At 34.7% G+C, this 21,536-nt stretch overlaps 1 protein-coding gene across 1 annotated transcript in view; it reads right to left on the bottom strand.

Annotated features, from left to right (window-relative positions):
- Nucleotides 1-21,054, bottom strand: part of LOC149184624 (3-oxoacyl-[acyl-carrier-protein] synthase I, chloroplastic-like) — a 59,580-nt gene extending 38,526 nt beyond the window's left edge. The window contains exon 1 of the mRNA XM_089418958.1: nucleotides 20,707-21,054. Coding sequence (XP_089275084.1) covers nucleotides 20,707-21,027 — 321 coding nt within the window. The 5' untranslated portion in view covers nucleotides 21,028-21,054. The remainder of the gene's footprint in view (nucleotides 1-20,706) is intronic.
- Between the last annotated feature and the right edge of the window lie 482 nt (nucleotides 21,055-21,536).

The following is a 21,536-nucleotide window of genomic DNA, read 5'->3' as shown; positions in this document are numbered from 1 at the left end:
GTCAATTATTATTTGTTGATATTAAAATTTCAGATGAAGATAAGTGCATCAGTTTGTTGTGTTCTCTACCAGATTCGTGGGATGCTCTGGTTATTGCAATAGGTAGCAATGCAACTGCCTTGCAGTTTGATGAAATAGTCTCATCCTTGCTGATGGAGGAAATGAGACGGAAAAATATGTGGAGCCATAATGGTGATGCCTTGTCTGTATGAGGATGATCCCAGAAGAGAAACAAAAATAAGTCATCGAATGGGAGATCTAAATCTAGAGGGAGATTTAAATCTCTAGGAAAACCTGTAAAAGGTGGTTTGTTGGAAATGCGAAAAGGAAGGGCACTACAAAAAGGACAGTAAATCTAAAGCTCCTGACAAAGGAAAGGGATCTGATGATGCTCCTTCTGCAGAGGCGAAAACCACCTCAGATGAAGGTGGGAATGTGTATTTGGATCCTTCAAGTACACATGTAGATCATGAGGCATTGCTGATTGACTTAGGTGCATCCTTTCACTTCACTCCCCATAAAGAGTGGTTTTGCGATTATGAGAAATATGATGGTGGTGATGTCTTCTTAGTGAATGATAGGAAGGCTAGAATCGTTGGTCGCAGAAAAGTAAAGTTGAAGTTGCAAGGTGGAAGGGTTAGAACACTTCCGGATGTTCTGCATATTCCTGCATTGGCCAGAAATCTGATTTCTGTAAGCAAGTTAGATGATGCAGGTGTAAAACAGTGTTCGAGAAAGATACCTGCAAGATGGTTCGTGGAGCACTGGTATTGATATGGGGAGTTCGGATTGGAACTCTATACAAGCTCCAAGGTAGCACTGTTATTGATGGGTGCAACAGTTCTGTGGTTCCTGAAAGTGGAGAAGAAAATCTAGTGGTCTCTAGAGAAAAGACCATGCTATGGCATCAAAGGCTTGGACATATTGGAGAGAAAGGCCTTTAAATACTTCATGGTAAAGGTATGGTAAAGGTATGGTAGAAAGTAGATTTCTGTGAAAATTGTGTATATGGGAAGCAGACTCGGGTGAATTTACCCTCTGGTGTTAAAAGGGCGAAACAGATATTAGAGCTTGTGCACAGTGATGTGTTTGGACCTGTGAAGTTCCATCACTGGGTAAGTCTGTGTACTATGTATCATTTATAGATGACTTCTCAAGGAATACATGGATATATTTCCTTAAGAAGAACTCTAAAGTCTTTGACAGGTTTAAAGAATTTAAGGCTTTGGTGGAAAACCAGAGAGAGAAGAAGATAAAGGTGTTGAGGACTGATAACGGTGGAGAGTTTTGCAGTAAGGAATTTGAAGAATTCTGTAAGAAGTGTGGTATAGCACGGCGGAAGACTACTCAATATACACCTAAGAAAAATGGAGTTGTAGAAAGAATGAACATGACGTTGATAGAAAGGGCAAGAAGCATGCTCAGTGGTACCGGGTTAGGACATAAATTCTGGGTAGAGGCAGTGGAGACAACATGTTACCTGGTCAACAGATCATCTTCATCAACGTTGGAGGATAAGACTCCACAAGAAGTATGGACTCGTAAGAAAACCTCTCTTTCACATTTGAGGGTATTTGTATGTGATGCATATCTACATGTTCCAAAGGAGAAAATAACCAAGTTGGATAGTAAATCTGAAAAGTGCATCTTTATTGGGTATAAGGATGGTTTAAAGGGTTATAAGCTTTGGAACCTAGTAACAAGGAAAGTTGTGTACAGTTGAGATGTGGTGTTCAGAGAGGTGAAAGATGTTATTAAACATGAAGTCCAACCAAAGGAACCTATGAAGATAGAGTTTGACCTTAAGGAAGAAGAATCAGAGTCTACAGCAGAGGAGGAATCAGAAGATGAAGAGCCAAAAAATCCGGGTGTGAGAAGATCAATTCGAGAAAGAAGTCAACTAGAAAGCTATAGTCCATCTGATTTTTGTTCAAATTTTGCTTTATCTATTACTGATGATGATCCCAGAACTGTGAAGGAAGCAGTAGATTCAAAGGGTGGCAAACTCTGGAAAGAGGCCATGGTTGATGAAATGACATCTTTGCACAAAAATGAGGCTTGGGATCTGGTGGAGTTGCCAGCTAGAAGGAAACCCATTGGCAGCAAATGAGTGTTTAAGAAGACGACAAATGCAGAAGGAAAGGTGGAGAAATACAAAGCTCGGTTGGTAGAAAAAGATTATTCCCAGGTGCCGAGAATTGATTTTGGTGATATTTTTTCTCTTGTTGCCAAGGTAGCTTCTATTGAATTACTTTTATCTGTTGTTGTTGCTTTTGATTTTGAGGTAGAACAGATGGAAGTGAAAACATCATTTCTTCACGGGGATCTGGAAGAGGAGATATACATGAAGCAACCTGAAGGCTTTGCGGTGAAGGGTAAAAAAGAACTGGTATGCAAGTTAAAGAAGTCTTTGTATGGGTTAAAATAGTCACCAAGGATGTGGTATCAGAAATTTGATACATTTACACAAGGACTTGGCTTCACCAAAAGAAAAGCAGATCAATGTGTGTATTTTAAATTAATTGGTGACCGTGTTATTTATCTGGTCTTGTATGTGGATGATATGTTGCTGGTTGAAAATGACAAAGAAATTATCCAGAATTTGAAGACCCAATTGTCCTCCAAATTCGACATGAAAGATCTTGGTTATGCAAGCTATATTTTGCGCATGGAAATTAAAAGAGATCGGACAAAGAGGAAGATCTGGTTAAACCAGAGGAAAAATGTCAAGACAATATTGCAGAAGTTTAATATGCAAGATAGTAAACCAGTGAAGGTTACTATTCCTGTAGGTGTAAAGTTATTTGCTGAACAATGTCCCAAGACATAAGAAGAGGAAGAGGACATGTATCGTGTTACATATGCAAGTGCAGTCGGTAGCCTGATGTATGCGATGGTCTATACTAAACCAGACATTGCACATGCAGTGGGAGTATTGAGCAGGTTTATGTAAAAACCAGGGAAGGAGCACTGGACAACAGTGAAGCGAGTTTTCAGGTATTTGCGTGGCACTTGTGATTATGGCTTGTGCTACCAAGGAAGACCAAGATTGGACAGAGTGTTGGATATTCGTGGCTTTGTTGATGCAGACTGGGTTGGAGATCTGGATCAGAGAAGATCTATAAGTGGGTATGTGTTTAACCTATTTGGAGGTGCAGTCAGTTGGATGAGTAAGAAACAATCTGTAGTGGCACTATCGACTATAGAGGCAGAATACATCACAGCCACTCATGCAAGCAAGGAAGCAGTTTGGTTGCAGAGATTGTGTTCAAGTATGGGGTTAGCACAAGGAGCTATAAGGATAGACTGTGACAACCAAAGTGCAATTTTCTTGGCAAAGAACCCTGCTTATATTTCAAAGACAAAGCACATTGATGTTCAGTATCACTTTGTGAGGGATATGATAGAAGACAAAAAGGTGTTTCTGGTAAAGGTGGACACTTTGAAGAATAGTGCAGATGCATTGACAAAATGTGTGAACTCTGAGAAGTTCTCTTGGTGTAGAGAAACAATGGGCGTTGTAGGGCTGGATAAATGACTAAGCTCTCTTGTGGCCCCCTATGGAAACAAAACAACAAGTGGGTGAATGTTGGGTTGTGTTATATTCTTTCCACGACTAGCCTACGTAGTTAACCAGGGGGTTAGAGGGGGGTGAAGCCCCCACTTTATTGCGCCGATTGCGCAGCGGGGGGGTCACAGGGGGGGGCGGGAGCCCCCCCTTTCCAGGGGGTTTGAGGGGGGTGGGTAGCCCCCCTCTACGGGATCTGAGGCAGCGCCCCGAGGAAAAAAAATTTGGACCCTATATTAGGTTGGGCGGACCTACTTATGGTTTTGTGCATGGTTTTCGCACATGGATTTGGACGTGATGGTTTTTCGGCCCATGGTTTTGGATGTGATGGTTTTCAGTCCATGGTATTGGATGCTTCGACATGTATAAATATGTATTGTAACATTGAAAGGAACATAATGAAAAATCAAGCTGGTAGTCCCGGTTTTGGGATCTAAGGGAAAATGTCAATGTATATGTGTTTTATGTGTTAATACTCTCGCATTTTTTATTTTCTATGTTTTAGAATTCGTATGTAGGTAATTTCTGTACGGGGTTAAAACCTACACCCTTCACTACTAAATTATCCCTCACACTATCCCACTTCCCTTCAATGCTACAAACTACATTGGACAAACCCCTCTCTCTAGCCTTTTCCTCCCCTCTCCCACCCTTCGCCCCCAATATAAGGAATTAGATCCCCTTCACTACTAAATTATCCCTCACACTATCCCACTTCCCTTCAATGCTGCAAACTACACTGGACAAGAAATATCAATTATTGTAGACCAGGAAATCTCAATTGTGACGTTTATCCTTAACTCATCGGAGAAAAAAAAAACTACTATGGCAACAAGATATCTTTCATGAGAGCATGCATACTCCTAATCACAAGCATTCCACCATAAACATCATCAACTCCCATACATTCGTGAATGGGAAAATGAATTAATGGTTTTCTCACATGCTTAAGAGAATACCCCTCTCAAGAATTTTGTTCACTCTACGGTTGGCATGACAAATACATGATCATATATAAATTTGGGAAATAAAACATATAATACAAAATAAAGGGAAGGTTTGTGAAACTAAATACTTTTCAATTCAAATGAAATAAAATAGATTGAACTCAACCCTATTTTCCCTCTCATTGGCTCATTTTCCCCATGTTTATCTTAGGAAAATATAGCTCCAAGTTCAAATATGGATGTTATATAGCTCCAAGTTCAAGTATGGATGCTATATACATGTTTATGTATCTATTAACTCATTCACAATAATTTTTAATTACATAATGTATACATGTATATTCATAACATAAAAATAAATATGCAATAATAATATAAAACCTATAAGAATGTATATTTTTCTACTTCACATGATTTCCAAGGGCAATATTTCATCTTATCATCTTTTGTAACACACCCTCCTTGATCTCAACAAACTTTCCACGTGATTCTTTCATCATAAATTCATTTAAGTTGTCTCTTTCTTGCCACACTCACCCTTTTAGGCTCATGCTTCCCTTTCTCTACTAAATAGTCCCTTGGGGAATCCATCTTACTGAGGCTTTTAAGTGCAAGATGAGTGTTAATGTGTGATGTGTTATTGTTAGAAATAACACTGGTAGCCTCCACTAAATCAATAAGTTATGGCAACCATAGGATTCCACTATCGTCATAGTGGCCTTCTTCTCAAGCTTTCTATAGACTTACATTAGTTATTATTTTCCATGATTAGCTACATTCACCAATATTCTATGTCATAAACATAGGTATACAAATATTATGAGTTATCTCTCTATATTTGAACCAAATTCAAAAATAATTATTAATACACTTGGATTTATATTTAGGAAGTTTCACATATACTTAACCATCAATTGTGTAGGTAATAGTCATTGACTTCATTATATGTCTTACTTTTACTGCCGTGTCTAAGACATCTTTTTCTCTAACTCTGTTTTCCCAATAAGATTTCTTATATTCCATCAAAACATGACTACATTTGAATAAAAAATATCCAACGCATCCACCATAACCTTATGAAATTATTTCAGAATTATGAATTACCAATAACTACACCATTTCAATAATTAACATATTAATTGTAATGAAAAGCATCATATGCATGCATTCACACAATTCATTGAAAGATGTGTGTATAACCACAACTTGCACACTTACATAATATTCTTGTGTTCATTCACATAATGCATCCTTGCATTGGTTCAATAATACCACAACTTCATATCATGCATTTCACCATGGTGAGTTGAAAGGTCTAGTAAACAACTCAACATATCATCCAACTATTTCCTCATTTTTTCTCGATTTTGTTGAGATACTTTCATTTTCATCCCAATATAACACCAAGAATATACCCTTTCTATGCTAATAATCTCTTTAAGCATACTGGAGGGCCTTTCCTTTGTTTTCATCCTAGTGCCCCAAGCACAAGGGGTTTCACCTTGTTGACCAATATCTTACCAAATTCATTCATAAATAAGGTTTTAAAACTGTGAAAAGTAGAGTGAGTATATTGTAGTTATTTAGTTTGGGGCAATGTGAGGTAGTTTGATTTTTTTAGTATTTACTATTACGGGGTATAAAAAAAGGGTATTTCATTAAAATAGGGGGTATCTGCAAAAAACTGGTGATTATTTTTATTAGAAATATGTATTCAGAGAGGGGTTCAACAAAATGATTTTGGGAGTCTTTTATCAATATCTAGTGGGAGTGGAAGAACTATTTAATATCCCATGAAAGTAGTGCTATGACATACATTGAATAAGTGGAGACCTTGTGACCCCAAGAAACATTTCCCCTTTAATGTCATCTCCATTTTGTGACAAAGGTTACTATTGAGGACACAAACACTAGCATAGAGACCACTTGACACTTTTACAATGCTATAAACTTTCCATATCCAATATAACTATGGTCTAACATATGTCTATCACATATGATATTCATTCTAGGATATGAGTATAAATACTCATTCACTCTCCTTATTAGTTCATAACTAGTGCAACAACATCAATAGAAGAGTCAAGGGATTCTACTTTTCTTCTCTATATTGCATGGATTCCCAAAGCATAACTAATCTAAATCATGGCATATCTTGTTTCCCTTATTATCCTTTTTTGTATTAGAACAAATTCCTTAGAAATTTGTAGCTTTCTTTAACATTGTTGTAGGTTCATTTTTGTCCTAAGATTCCTTCAAGTACCATTTGATTATTGAAATCATGTTATGCTTTTCTTTAGAGTTGCCTTTGCATTTTGTTCACCCTTTCAAGGCTTGTTGACTTTTCTTGAACAATTCTATCCTAGTCCAACTTAGCCCTTCTCTAGCTTTATATGGACCTTCTAGCACTTCATATTGTTGCAATCAATGTCATTCCAACTTCATATGACCTCCTTTAAAAGCCCATTTTCTTTCACAAACCATCCAGCTTTAAATGCACTTTTCTACTCTATATGCATTCTAATTCTTCTCTTTTAAAATTTTATAATTACAACTATCATGTCATGCGTTGATTTTCTAACCTTTGTACACTTAGGATCCACTGAATATTCCTTATCCTGGTCTCATCCAACAATTGGCATCTACTATTGGAATCATTTCATCAATTCTATAATATTTTTTACCAACCTTAACATTCATCAATGTTGGGTGTGTGTTATATTCTTTCTAAGCATCATGGGGTATGGGGCAGCACCCTGGAATTTTTTTATTTTATGTGGACCCAAATATGGTGGGCAAACCTACCCATGGTTGTGTGCATGGTATTTGGGAACGGTGATTTTTGCCCAAGGTATTTGTAGATCCAGTCAAGGGAATTATGATTATGTTCTAATCCATGGTTAGTGAATTGGGGTTTATGAATGTTTCGGTATGTGTGTGTGTGTGTGTGTGTGTATATATATATATATATATATATATATATTGAAAGGAGTATAATGAAAAATCAATATAGTATTCTCTGTTTTGGGATCCAGGGGAAAATCTTTGTGTATATTGTTTTATGTTCTTGTCATTGTATATTTTTTAGGTTTTAAGAATTCATTTGCAGGCGATTTATGTACAAGGTTAAAACCTTCATTTGGTATCAAAGTTGTTTCAGCCGTGTCACAGGGTTCGTCGAACCTAAAAGTTGAGGTCCGAAATTCGGCGAATTTCAAAAAAAATCTTAAGGCTCGTTTATGTTCGAGAAGGTTCGGTTCCTGCTGCGTGCATTATTATTATAACGACATTCATATGGTTATTACCCACAACAAAAGAGACATTCTACAGGAGATGCTAGTATATTAAGAATTATTTTTAGGGTTTTGTGTCCTAACTTGGACAGTATTCCACATAATCATCCCAATCTCCCAGTGAGCTTGTGCGCAATTTCCGAGCCATGGTTCAATTTGTTTTGCTAACGCGTTGACATTATTATAATTTTACAAGTATTATAATATATTGCAGTATCGAAATCTGTGGACATACATTATAATGTGTTAAAAGCATTATATTTTAAGGCGTCAACATTATTATAATTCTATAAGTATTACAATGAACTATAGTATTGAACTCAACGTACATGTATTACAGGCAATACAATATGTTAACACATTACAATGTATTGAACTCAGCGTATATGAGGCATTACAATGGGCTAATGTATATTTATTATTATTATTATAATAATAAAGATAAGTTAACATAATTTTAAAATTATATATTTTTACTAGAATTATTTTTAATATATTTTAAATTATATTACATTAACGAAATTAGGGTATTGTTATTTTAAATATTGTAAATTAATATAACTTATATTTATGGAAAATTATAAATTTATTGATATAGTATATGATAAAAATTATAAATATATATTAATTATAAATGAATATAAAAGATTTATGTAATTTTAATTATTATATATATATTTTTAAAATTATATATATGAACGAACCTAATGGCGAACCTCATTCGAATCTCATCGAAAAATTCGAACTCGAATCAAACTTAATTGTAATCGAATTCGAATTCGAACCCGAACCATGTGACATTGGTTTCAGCTTCAAGGGGACACCTTTTTTGTTGAGGGGTTTTGCTCAGCCCTGTGGTAGACCCTATTACAATGGGAGATTTGCAAGATCAATTCTTGCGGTGAAAGAAGATGGTGAGCAGTGGAAAGATAGAGATGGATAAATTCAATGGATAGAGTTTTGAGTTGTGGAAGCTCAATATGGAGGATTTGTTGGTGGATAGAGATTAGTGGATCATTGTAGATCTAGGTATGACACCAACAATAATGTTGGAAGGGGACTGGGTGAATTTAGATCGGAAGGCGAAGAGCACAATATGATTGTGGTTCTCACATTCAATATAAATGAATGTATCAGGGGAATCTCATCCTTGTTTTCAAAGGAGATGAGACAGAAAAATATGTAGAGCGAGAATGGAGATGCCTTGTCTATGAGAGGATGGTCCTAGAATAGAAAAAAAGTCATCAAGTGGGAGATATAAACTTGTAGGGAGATCTAAATCTCGAGGAAAATTTACAAAGGTATGTTGGAAATACGAAAAAGAGGGGCACTACAGAAAGTATTATAGATATAAAACTCTTGAGAAAGGAAAGGGACCTGATGATGCTCCTTCTGCAGAGGCAAAAACCACCTCAGTTGAAGGTGAGAATGTGTACTTGGATTCTTCTTCAAGTACACACATAGATGAGAAGGCATGGTTGATTGACTCAGGTGCATCCTTTCACTTAACACCCCATAGGGAACGGTTCTGCGAGTATGAGAACTATGATGGTGGTGATGTCTTCCTAAGGGATGGTAGTAAGGCTAGAATCATAGGACGCGGAAAATTCAATCTGAAGTTGCAAGGTGGAAGGATTAGAACACTTCCTGGTGTTCTACATACTCCTGCATTGGCCAAAAATATGATTTTTGTAAGAAATATGGATGATGCAGGTGTAAAAACAGTGTTCAAGAAAGATACCTGCAATATTGTTCAAGGGACACTGGTATTGATGTGGGGAGTTCAGATCGGAACTCTATATAAGTTGTTGGGTAGTACTCTTATTGATCAGTGTAGCAATTTTGTGGTTCCTGAAGGTGGAGAAGAAAATATTCTAGTCTCTGGACAAAAATACTATGTTGTTGCATCAAAGATTCATATATATTTGAGACAAGGGCCATCGAGTACTGCGTGGTAATGGTATGGTAGAAAATATGTCTAATTTCTCTCTAGATTTTGATTTATGTGAACATTGTGTATATGGGAAGAAAAATCGGGTGAGTTTACCCTCTGGTGCTAAGAAGGAAAAAGGGATATTAGAGCTTGTGCATAGTGATGTGTTTGGACTTGTATCGGTTCCATCACTTGGTAGGTCTATGTAATATGTTTCATTTATAGATGACTTGTCAAGGAATACATGGATATATTTCGTCAGGAAGAAATATGAATTCTTTGACAGGTTTAAAGAATTTAAGGCTCTGGTGGAAAATTAAACAAAGAAGAAGATTAAGTGCTAAGGGCAGATTATGGTGGAGAGTTATCCAAGAAGGAATTTGAAGAGTTTTATAAGAAGTGTGGTATAGCACGACAAAATACTACTTCATACACACCTCATCAAAATGGAGTTGCAGAAAAGATAAACAGGATGTTGGTGGAGAAAGCAAGAAACATGCTCAGTGATGTTAAGTTAGAATAGGAATTCTGGGCATAGGAAGTGGATATTGTATGTTGCTTATTTAATAGATCACCTTCATCAACATTGGAGGATAAGACTCCACATGAGGTATGAACTAGTAATAAACCTCTCTCTCACATCTCAGTTTATTTGGTTGTGATGCATATGTACATGTTCCAAAGGAGAAAGCAACCAAGTTGGATATTAAATATGAAAGGTGCATATTTATTAGATATAAGTATGGTTTAAAAGGTTATAAATTTTGGAGCCCAGAAACAAGGAAGGTTGTGTATAGCCGAGATGTGGTGTTTAGAGAGGTGAAATATGTTATTAAACATGAAGTCCTATCAAAGGAACCTGAGAAGATACAATTGCAACTAAAGGAGGAAGAATTAGAATCTACAGCGAAGAGCCACATACTCTAGTTTTGAGAAGATCAGTTCGAGAGAGAAGGCAACCAAAGAGGTATAGTATATCTTCTTTCTATTCAAATTATTCTTTATCTATTATGGATGATTATACCAGAACTATCAGGGAGGCAGTGGATTCAAAGGATGGAAAACTCTAGAAGCAAGCCATGGTTGATGAAATGACATCTTTGGACAAAAAGTATGCTTGGGATCTAACGGAGTTTTCAGCTAGAAGGAAACCCACAGGTAGAAAATGGGTTTTTAAGAAGAAGATGAATGCAGAAGACAAGGTGGAGAAATACAAATTTGGGTTGGTAGAAAAATGATATTCCTAGGTGTCGAGAATTGATTTTGGTGATATTTTTTCTCCTGTTGCCAAGTTAGTTTTTATTAGATTATTTTATCTGTTGTTGTTTCTTTTGACTTTGAGGTAGAACAGATGATTGTGAAGAAAAAAAATTATTTTGGAAGAAAAGATCTACATGAAGCAACCAAAAGGATTTGCAGTGAAGGGTAAGAAAAAATTGGTATGTAGGTAAAAGAAAGTCTTTGTATGGGTCAAAGAATTCACCAAGGATGTGGTATCAAAAAATTGATACATATATACAGGGACTTGGATTAACAAGGAGAAAATCATATCATTGTGTGTATTTTAAATTAACTGGCGACTATGTTATTTATTTGGCCTTGTATGTGCATGATATGTTGCTGATTGGAAATGACAAAGAAATTATTGAATATTTGAAGACCCAATTTTCTTCTAAATTTGACACGAAGGATCTTGGTGCTGCAAACTATATTTTGGGCATGGAAATGAAACGAGATAGGCCAAAGAGGAAGCTATGCTTAAACCAAAGTAAGTATGTTGAGACAATATTGCAGAGGTTTAATATGCAGGATAGAAAACCGGTGAAGGTTCCTATTCTTGTAGGTGTAAAGTTATTTGTTGAACAGTGTCTCAAGACACATGGACAAGAAGAGGGCATGCCATGTATTCCATATGCAAGTGAAGTTGGTAACCTGATGCATGCAATGGTTTGTACCAAACCATACATTGCACATGAAGTGGGAGTATTGAGTAGGTTTATGTCTAAACCAGGGAAGGAGCATTGGACTAAATTGAAGCGGGTTTTCAAGTATTTGTGTGCCACTAGTGATTATGGTATGTGCTACCAAGGAAGACCAGAATTAGATAGAGTTTTGGACATACATGAATTTGTTGATGCAGAATAGGCTGGTGATTTCGACCAGAGAATATATACAAGTGGGTATCTGTTTAACCGATTTGGAGGAGAAGTTAGTTAGATGAGAAAGAAACAATTTGTAGTGGCACTTTCAACTTCATAGGTTGAATACATGGCAACCACTCTTGCAATAAAGGAAGCAATTTGGTTACAAAGATTGTGTTCAAGTATGGGGTTGATACAACGACCTATAAGGATAGATTGTGACAACCAACGTGAAATTTTCTTGGCAAGGAACCTAGCTTATCATTCAAATAAAAAGCACATTGATGTTCAGTATCACTTTCTGAGGGATATGGTTGAAGATAAAAAGCTTTTGTCGGTAAAGGTGGACACCCTGAAGAATTTTGTAGATGCATTGACAAAGTGTATTATCACTGAGAAGTTCTCTTGGTGTAGAGAAAAAATGGGAATTGTAGCCTTGGACCAATGACTAAGCTCTATTGTGACCCCTAGTGTGGCAATAAAACAATAAGTGGGAGAATGTTAGGTGTGTGTTATATTCTTTCCACACATCATGGGGTCCAGGGTAGCACCCCGAATTTTTTTTATACGGACCCAAGGATGGGGGGCAGACCCAAAGATGGTGGGCGAACCCACCCATGGTTTTCGTGCATGGTTTTTGGGCACAATGAATTTTTCCCATAGTATTTATAAATCTGATCAAGGGCACTACAATTATGTTCTAATCTAGGGTTAGTGGATTGGGGTTTATCACTCATTCGGAATGTATATATATATCTATATATATATATATATATATATATATGTATTGTAACATTGAAAGGAATATAATGAAAAATCATTCTAGTATTCATTGTTTTAGGATCTAGGGGATAATCTCTGTGTATATTTGTTTTATGTTCTTGCCATCGTATATTTTTCTATTTTAAGAATTCATATGTTGGTAATTTCTATACAGGTTTAAAAGTTAAAACCTTCAACCATATGTCATTTGATGCCATCGTCTCCAATAATTTTTAGAATTTGTAAGACTCTAAAATTTTCCCTTTTAATTGGATAATTCTTTGTGGAGTCTAACTCCATCCACCGATACTAATCTATACATGGAGTTCTTTATTCCCCTATCAACATCCCTCTGATGAGTCGAAGTTCATCACTTTTCCTTTCATCGCTTACACATAAGTCATTCTAGGCTTTCACAAATCCTTCCCACAAAGATGGTCCACCCATCACATAGTTTGTCCATTACTTCATACACATATACTCATTCCTTGACAATTCTCCTTTATCATGCAAGCATTATAACCTCCATCACATTGATGGCCTCCATGAGCATAGGAACTTAATTTCTCTTTTAATGCATGTTGATGTCATCTTTATTCACTAACCTATTCCATATTACCTATACTTATCACATTTTCTCAACTATATATAATAACTAGCTTCAACAATTGAAACCTCGTAACACTTCTAGATAGGTTGGTATCTTCCATGCCTTAACTAAATATTTTTTATGGAAAAGAGTAACCAACTCCAATAACCAAGAGTTTCCATGGCTCTTCTTTGTAGTTTAGAGGAGACATAAGGATTGTAATAAATTCCTTATATGCACTCTTATTCAAAGTAAAACAATTATCTAGCCCTAACCATTCACCCTAGTTGGTAATATGCACCTCTACCATGCTCTAATCATCTAGTTGTGCTTCCACTCTATTGTGAAAGCACCATCATGAATTATATGCATCCATCTCTTAGTCAACTTCATCTTCAGGAAACTCTTATATCACTGTATAATTGTCTCTCAAAGTTTAGGATACCTTCGAAATTATGCACATTTATGATTATATTACCACTCAAGCTTGAGGGCTCTATTCTGCTAACTTTTTGAAATAACTAGAAAAATATTTTGGAAATCATAACCTTTTATTATAGTTCTCTTGTATGTTACCTATCTAATGACTATAACCATGCTCAATTCCAAGCTACAATCTAAAAGTTATAGCTCTCAAAAGTTATTAGTTTTTCCCATTTTTCACAATTTTCTCACTAATGCAATTATGTTTTAAGAACTACTTATTCCATCTATAAAAGAAAAATCTAAGGAGAACTTGAAAAACCTTTGAATCATGTGCATATAGTACTTATGATCATGGACGCTCAAAGAGTTTCTTCTTAGTGATAAAATACTCTAATAACTCTCAGAATAATGGAATTTAACATATTTTTAACTTTCAAGTCAAACCCCTTGGAATCTAACCAAAAATCCAACTAGGTTTCTCTGTGTCTAGTTCTATTCTACAATGTCCAGATTTCATACCAAATAGAGCTCCTATAAGTAAGTACCCTCACCCTTAAAAAGCCACTAATTGCCACTTTTTGGAATTCTAGAGTTAAATCAACATATTATCCTCATGAACACTTTTATAGTCTTCAACCCTATGACTTACATGAAAACTTTCATGTCTATAGAACTTCATATGTCTCCACTATGTCCAAAACAAGAAATTGGCTCTAAATTTTTTCTTTTGTCAACATTTCATGACATGTGGATGTTCAGGGGTGGACTTGGAGTCCATATGGAACCCATTGTTTCTACCATGTCATTCTCTTGTATCTATGGCTCCTTTGCATTTTCCATGACATGATTTGTAATGTGGATCTCATTTCCTATTGTAACCATGACCACTTACAACACTTGCTTTTCTCTCCTCCATACCTTTCTCCCATTAGTCATGATTAAATCTAGGTTGTTCACGGATCTCTCTATTTAGATCTTGTTTATTTGTGTCGTTTTACTTTCTTTGTTTCTCTAACATCTCCCAAAATTGTAATGATATGTGTACTATACATCTCCCCTTTTAAAATGATCTAGAATTTCCCAACAAATTTATGTCCATCACCTCCATACTTTACAAAGGTCCCCCCGAGACGACCATTGATCTCATCTGTCAAAAGAAAAATCCACCATTTATGACATTTTCAAAACTATGAATCCCCAAGGAACCCAAACTTTGTATGACTGTATCAATTTTTGATCTCACCCATATGAGTAACTCTTTTCTATTGACAACATCTCCAAAATTTGAAGCCCTTGGCAACTCAAATCTAGTGAGGATATCCATTGTTAATCTAAATTTGTTGAACTTAGCTTAGTCCATTTATGGGTCCTCCAAAAATTAACCTCTCAAGGAATGTTATGCCCAATATTTATCAATTTAAACTTTTTTCATTTGATTTGAAATTTCATATGTTTTTATAATTTTCCCATTTTACCATGGAGCCAAATTTTCAATCCCTGACTACACATAATAATGTTTCCATAAACAGCTCATATGTTGTCTAAAGCACAATCTAAGTATTTCAAAGCCAAAAATATTTCCTTTGTGGGGATTTATACTATCTATCTTCCTTAGCTATTCTCAAACATATAACTTGCAATTGCAACTATCCTTGTATAGTTAAATTCCCTCATATATGACCAAAATGTTGAGCAAGAAACCTTGCAAAATATGCCCATCCGTATTAATATTGAGGTATATTTATCCAAAACATTGATCCCATTTAACTAGCATATGGTTTTACTCAATTTTCATTGAGGGTTTTTATCAAATACTTTGTATGCAAACTATGATTTTTTTCAAGTAGATATTAATTTTAGCCCATACAACATTATTAATGTAACATGTAGCTTTGATACCTATTTGTAACATATCAAGCCACTTGATTAATTCGTAATCAATATTATTACATGGAATCAATTTGCAATTAAAAACAAGGTAGCGGAATTAACCTTCCACGTGTCAAATTCTTTAATTTCCCATGAATGCGATATTCAATGATTTCAACTCTTGAAACATATTTTTTTTATTATAAATGAATTACTATAGTTGATAAATGAGACATTATGACAACATCTATGTACAATTAATTTCCTTGTATAACAATTACATATATTTCATGATTTTTGGCCTCTTATGAGATACATACAAAATCCATTATATATATTGTATATAATTGAAGATTAATTTACAAAGTAGAAGCATAACTATTCCATATACATTACAAATATGGTTGTTACAACACTTACAATCATCATATAAATAAATGTCAAACAACCCAAAATTATATTCCTAATAAAATTTTGATTTCTAGCCATGTACGCTTACCAAATAAGAACCTATTACTCATTTACACCAATATCTACAATCATTAGCCATCAAAATATAATCAATAAGCCCTAAATCTTAACTATTATGAGTTGCACTTGAGGAAAAAACTTTTGGGGATTGTTTTTCCTCCCAACGATGGGCACTAACTCTAGCAAGTGCCACCCTGATTCTAGATAGTGAAACAAGCGAAAATATATTGGCCATGGCTCTTTTTTCCTCACTCAATCCCTCATCTATACATCTCATCTAGGGAAATAACATTTTTACTCATTTCTTTTAAAACAACCATCCCACTCACTAGTATTTCTTTCCCCTTGGCCTTGCTCAAAAAAAGGAATGGCTATCCTTCACTACTAAATAGTTCCTTAGGATATCCCACTTCCCTCTCTTGTTGCAACAAGATCTAGCAAGAAATCTCAATTATTTTAGACAAAATAATCTCAACTATAACTTTTACCCGTAACTCAACCATGGCCTCTCTAGGCAAAAAAATTATGGAAACATGTAAAATCTAGTTTTAACATTCCACACAACCATCATTAGATCTACCACATATGTGAATGGTAAAATAAATCAATAGTTCTCACCAAATATTGAGTGAACACCCCTCCCAAGGTCTCCATGCACTTTAATCTTGCATGAAGAATACATGCCCACTCATAAACTTTTGAGATAAAACACATGGACATATATGAAAAAATAAAAAGAAGGCTTTGAGAACTAGACACTTCTCAACTCAAATAGAATAAATATTTATTGGAGTCACCCCTATTTCCCTAAGGTTGGTTTATTACCCTCATGGTGCTCATGGGGAGGTATAACCCCAAGTGCACCTATTTATTAGTTTATGCTATAATTTAACTCAAATATAATCAAAGGGTAATATACTTACCCGACTTACCATATAACTACTCATATAGGATATTATATTTGAGAGGATTTATCCTATTATAAGTACCCCATTAATAAATGTTTTAATTCCTTCTTGCATCTCAATTAGAACTTTATGTTATTCAATATGAAATAAGATTTTCCTCCCAAAAAAATATATACCAATGTCCTTAATAAGGTCTAAATCAATCCCTCCTATATCTTCCTTAACCTCTCCTTCCTTAACTAATTTCTTTGGCTTAAAATAACACTGACTAGATCCCTTGGAACCTATGTCCATGCCCTATCCAAACCATGCATGATGAAATTCCTCTTTAGATAAATAACCTATTGAGGAACCATTTGAAGATGTTACTACTCTTCATCCTCTTCCTAGACTTTATAGGATCTTCTAACCAAGAGGGCTGATGTACCTTATTTCCCAAATCCAAATTAAAATTGGCCTCCTCTATATTAATACTATCAAGTGGAGCTAAAAGATTACCAATATTGCATCTTTCTTCATTCGTTGGGAGTTGGGAATCAACCTTCAAATTCAATGGCGCTTCTAATGGAGACTAGATGTCTTCAACCAAGGAAACCTCTCTACCATCAACATTTTCAACAACCCTACTCACAACCTCATGTAACGCCTTTAAGATAATGGAATTTTATTCTACATGCACTTGATAAACTATGAGCATCAATTACTCATTGGCCTCATTATCCTTTACACACCCAAGTCCTTCTTTCTCCATGATTTTCATGAAAAAAAATCAATCTGTTGACCAATAAACCCTACACCTAGACAACATAGTTCATTTAAGGATTAAGGGTTAGGGTTTAAAGTTTTTTGAAAAATCGCTTCTCTAAAACCTTGTAATCCCAATCAGAGACAATGAAGAACCATTTGTGTGACTTAAACAACTTCACTAGTTAGAATGATGGAGGCATTAACTTCATCGCCCATACTTCACCTCGATCTATATTATGATTCAAATTTAAATTAGAAATCCTAATATTTTGGACCAGAAAAGCTCACCTTATCCCCTAGGATTGCTTATTAGACTTGAAAAATCAAAGACCCAACTTTCCTTCTCATCTCTTCCCCATAATCAAAGATCCAACCCTTCTTGCCATCTCTTCCTTATACTCTATTCCCCCCCTTTCAAATTGTATATGTATCATTGATTTTTAATGGTTAAAATCTATGATAAATTTTATACTTCTTTTTTATATATGCACCCCATCACAAAATAAGTTATTTACTACAATTATTTGATTATATTGCATAGATTACAATGTTTATACAGTTGATAATTTTTTACCAAGTTGTTTGTTGCATTTATCTTATTATAGCACATTGATTTTAAAGTTTGTACTATGGATAAAGGTTAAATGAAAAATATTCTCTCACAGTTAGAAAGAATGGTAGGGACATCACTATAAACTCACTAAAAAAATTTAGTAGTGGACAAATGGATAAATAATCAATTAGATGGTTTACGATTGTGATCTCAGTAAAATAATTAAAGGGAAATGCTTACATGAGCTCCAAATCACAAGATAATAGAACTAGAATCATGAAGCAAATGGTCATATGATTCCAATTTCTCTAATTTTTGATGTCCACACGTTGGGAATATGAACCAAGAGGCCATATTAGGTCCATTTATATAGCTTCTATTAAGCCTAAGAGCTTACATTTCAGTGTTCACAAAATCAATAAATTTCAACTAAGTTGTTCATTGCATTGGTATTAACGTAGTTTGCATTGATTTCAATGTTTACTGTTATTGTAGTGCATTGAATTCAACATTTCTACCATGGATAAATTTCATTATTTTATATTGGGCATAACATCTGGGACATTGAATAACTGCATCGAAGAGATGTCATGTGGATTGTATTGTCACATGTCATGGTGGTGGTTATAAATATTTTTGACTAGAGGAGATAAAGGGATAAAATATGATGGATAAAATGACACGTTGGGATGAATATAAATCTACATATTTATCAAATGATGTCAAGTAAACAATGTGTGAATGGGATTGAACTATATTAAAACGTAATATATCCACACACACATAAAAATGCCATTAATATAATTTCCAAAAGTTTAGGAATATTTAGCAATGTTAAAATTAGTGGGTTGTGTTGCAATCTATTATACAAAATACGCACATTCTATGGAGGATATGGTCTTGGGTCCATCTATAATTGTTGCAGGACATTGCATTGATGCTATTAGTATATTGCATTGATTTCACTATTTTTACAATGGATAAAGTATTTACTAACATTAATGTCAACCATCGATAGGGATTTATAATTCAGGATAAGAGATACCTAACAAATATTTTCTCACTACTTTGAAATGATTGGAATAGCAAGGAAATCATTACATGGTAAAGGAATTTAGTTGTGAGATAATGGTAAAGGAATTTAGTTGTGAGACAATGAATAAATAATAAATTAGATTATCTAAGATTATGATCACTGAAAAATAATTAAAGACAAAGGATCATGTAAGCTCAAAATCATGAGTTAATAGATTCAGAATCACAAATTGCAATGTCACATGACTTTAGCATCTCTCCCATTATGGAGGCCAGATGGTGAGAATTTGAGCTTGAAAGTCATATAATCCCACTTTTCTAACATCTACTCGAACCAAGTGGTTAATAATCCATAACAAAAGTTCATATGAACTTGAAATTCCAAACTAAGTGGTTAATAATCCATAACAAAAGTTCATGTGAACTTGAAATTCCAAACTAATGAAGTCAAAGCCCAATGGCCAAGGCAATGTCCTAGAATACTGAGCTTTGGTTACGAGAGTTCTCATTGATAGAAATTTCCTCAATATATATGCATTTCTTATTTTATGAATAGGATGTTCGTGAGGCCTCATGAAATTACAAACCTATGTGGAAGAAAGTAACTAATAAAATTAGTGACAAAAAGAAGCAAGGTTCAATTTTAAATACAAGATTTCAATTTAAATTTTTTTTTTTAATATTTTTGAATTTTAGTGTCCATTCTTATATAATAATATATAAAGATGAGAAAATTAACAAATGTAATTATAATAAAAGTGGTCAAAAAAATGAATGATACATAAAGATGAGAAAATTAAAATAGGTGACTATAACGAAAATGGAAGAAAAAGATTGAAAATATCTTAGTGTAATTATTTATTAATTATAATATGCATCATATTTGTGTCTTTATTATTTATATTATTTATCATTAAACATTATTACTTTATAATTATTTTATTTATGTAATTTTTAAAATGGTTTTTGCTTTTTAAATTATATTTAATATTTAATATATTTTAAAAAATTAAATTTATTTAAAAATTTTATATATACAAAAATATTAACCAATTAGGTTCATTAAGGTTTCAAACTCACTTAGTGCCTTAGTGACCTGATAAGCTATAAGCATAAATATTGTTGTAATGGGATGCATGTCTGTGAATATTGTTATATTGACTTAAATATGTTGTTCTAGCCTTATATTTTTGGGGTAACCTCGTACCAACAACCTCACTCTAGTTCTTAAATTGAAAGAGAAACTTCCTCAATCTAATTCTCGAATTGAAGAAAAAAATCCTCACTCACTCTAATTCCTGAATTGAAAGAGAAACTCCCATCGACAAAGAAAACTCAAAATTTTCAAATAATCACCATTAAATTTTAAATTTATTAAATATTAAAAATAATTCTCATATCTAAAAATGCAAACCTCTCATAAAATTTTACACCCAGCAATGAAAACTATTCAAAAATAAATACCTTCTCCAACTGTTGGTGGCCGAGATTAGCGTTTTCAAGAGCCAGCTTCCCACTGACCAAACCGTATCTCCAGCAATCGTCAAGCCGGCGGTCATTCTTCCCATCAATGTACCCATTTGCAGAAAACCCACGTATTTGGCCTGCAAATCTAACACTGTAACTCGAGGCATCGAATCGATCTATGAACCCAATACCGCTCTCTCCCTCCAAAAGCTGATCATAAAACGTATCGACGTCGCTCCCGAATACAGAGACGAGTCCCACTCCCGTTATAACTATCCGCTTCTTCGGATCCTTTTCTCGCTGGGGAGCCGACGCCATTATAGCCCCTGTCTTACCATTGCTACAACCTGCAGACAAAACCCAAAAATTTAATTCCACTGTATTGATCACCCACAAACGAAAGCATAACAAATTGCAAAGTATAAGTAACGTTCCAGCTCTCAGTTTATGAATTTTTTTTCCAGAATGCACCGCCGGATCGATTCGTTGCAAGCCTTCGTATTGCCCAAAAGAGCTCCTTGTCAAGGAGTTTACTTCACTCCAAAATGGAGCAGAGAGCCGAGGTGACAGGTTGAGACTAGCCATAACAACCTGGTTTGGTAAATCTTGGGCAAGCCTATGTAGGTCTGAGAGCTGGTCTAAGCCGGTTTTCTTCTTCTTGACTCTGGTATACTTGTGTGGGTTTTAGTACACAAATTGTTGTACGTGAAATGTAGGTCTGAAAGCTGCCCTAAGCCGGTTTTCTTCTTCTTGACACTGGTATACTTTTTTGGGTTTTAGTACACAATATCTTCAAAATTGTTGTACGTGAAATCGTCTGATATTTA

Source organism: Pinus tabuliformis, chromosome 3_2 (assembly GCF_031772625.1).
Source record: "Pinus tabuliformis cultivar Carrire ecotype Pingquan chromosome 3_2, CPIR1, whole genome shotgun sequence".
Classification (NCBI taxonomy): domain Eukaryota; kingdom Viridiplantae; phylum Streptophyta; class Pinopsida; order Pinales; family Pinaceae; genus Pinus; species Pinus tabuliformis.
The sequence above is the reverse complement of the archived record's forward strand: the minus strand, read 5'-3'. Positions and strand labels throughout refer to the sequence as shown.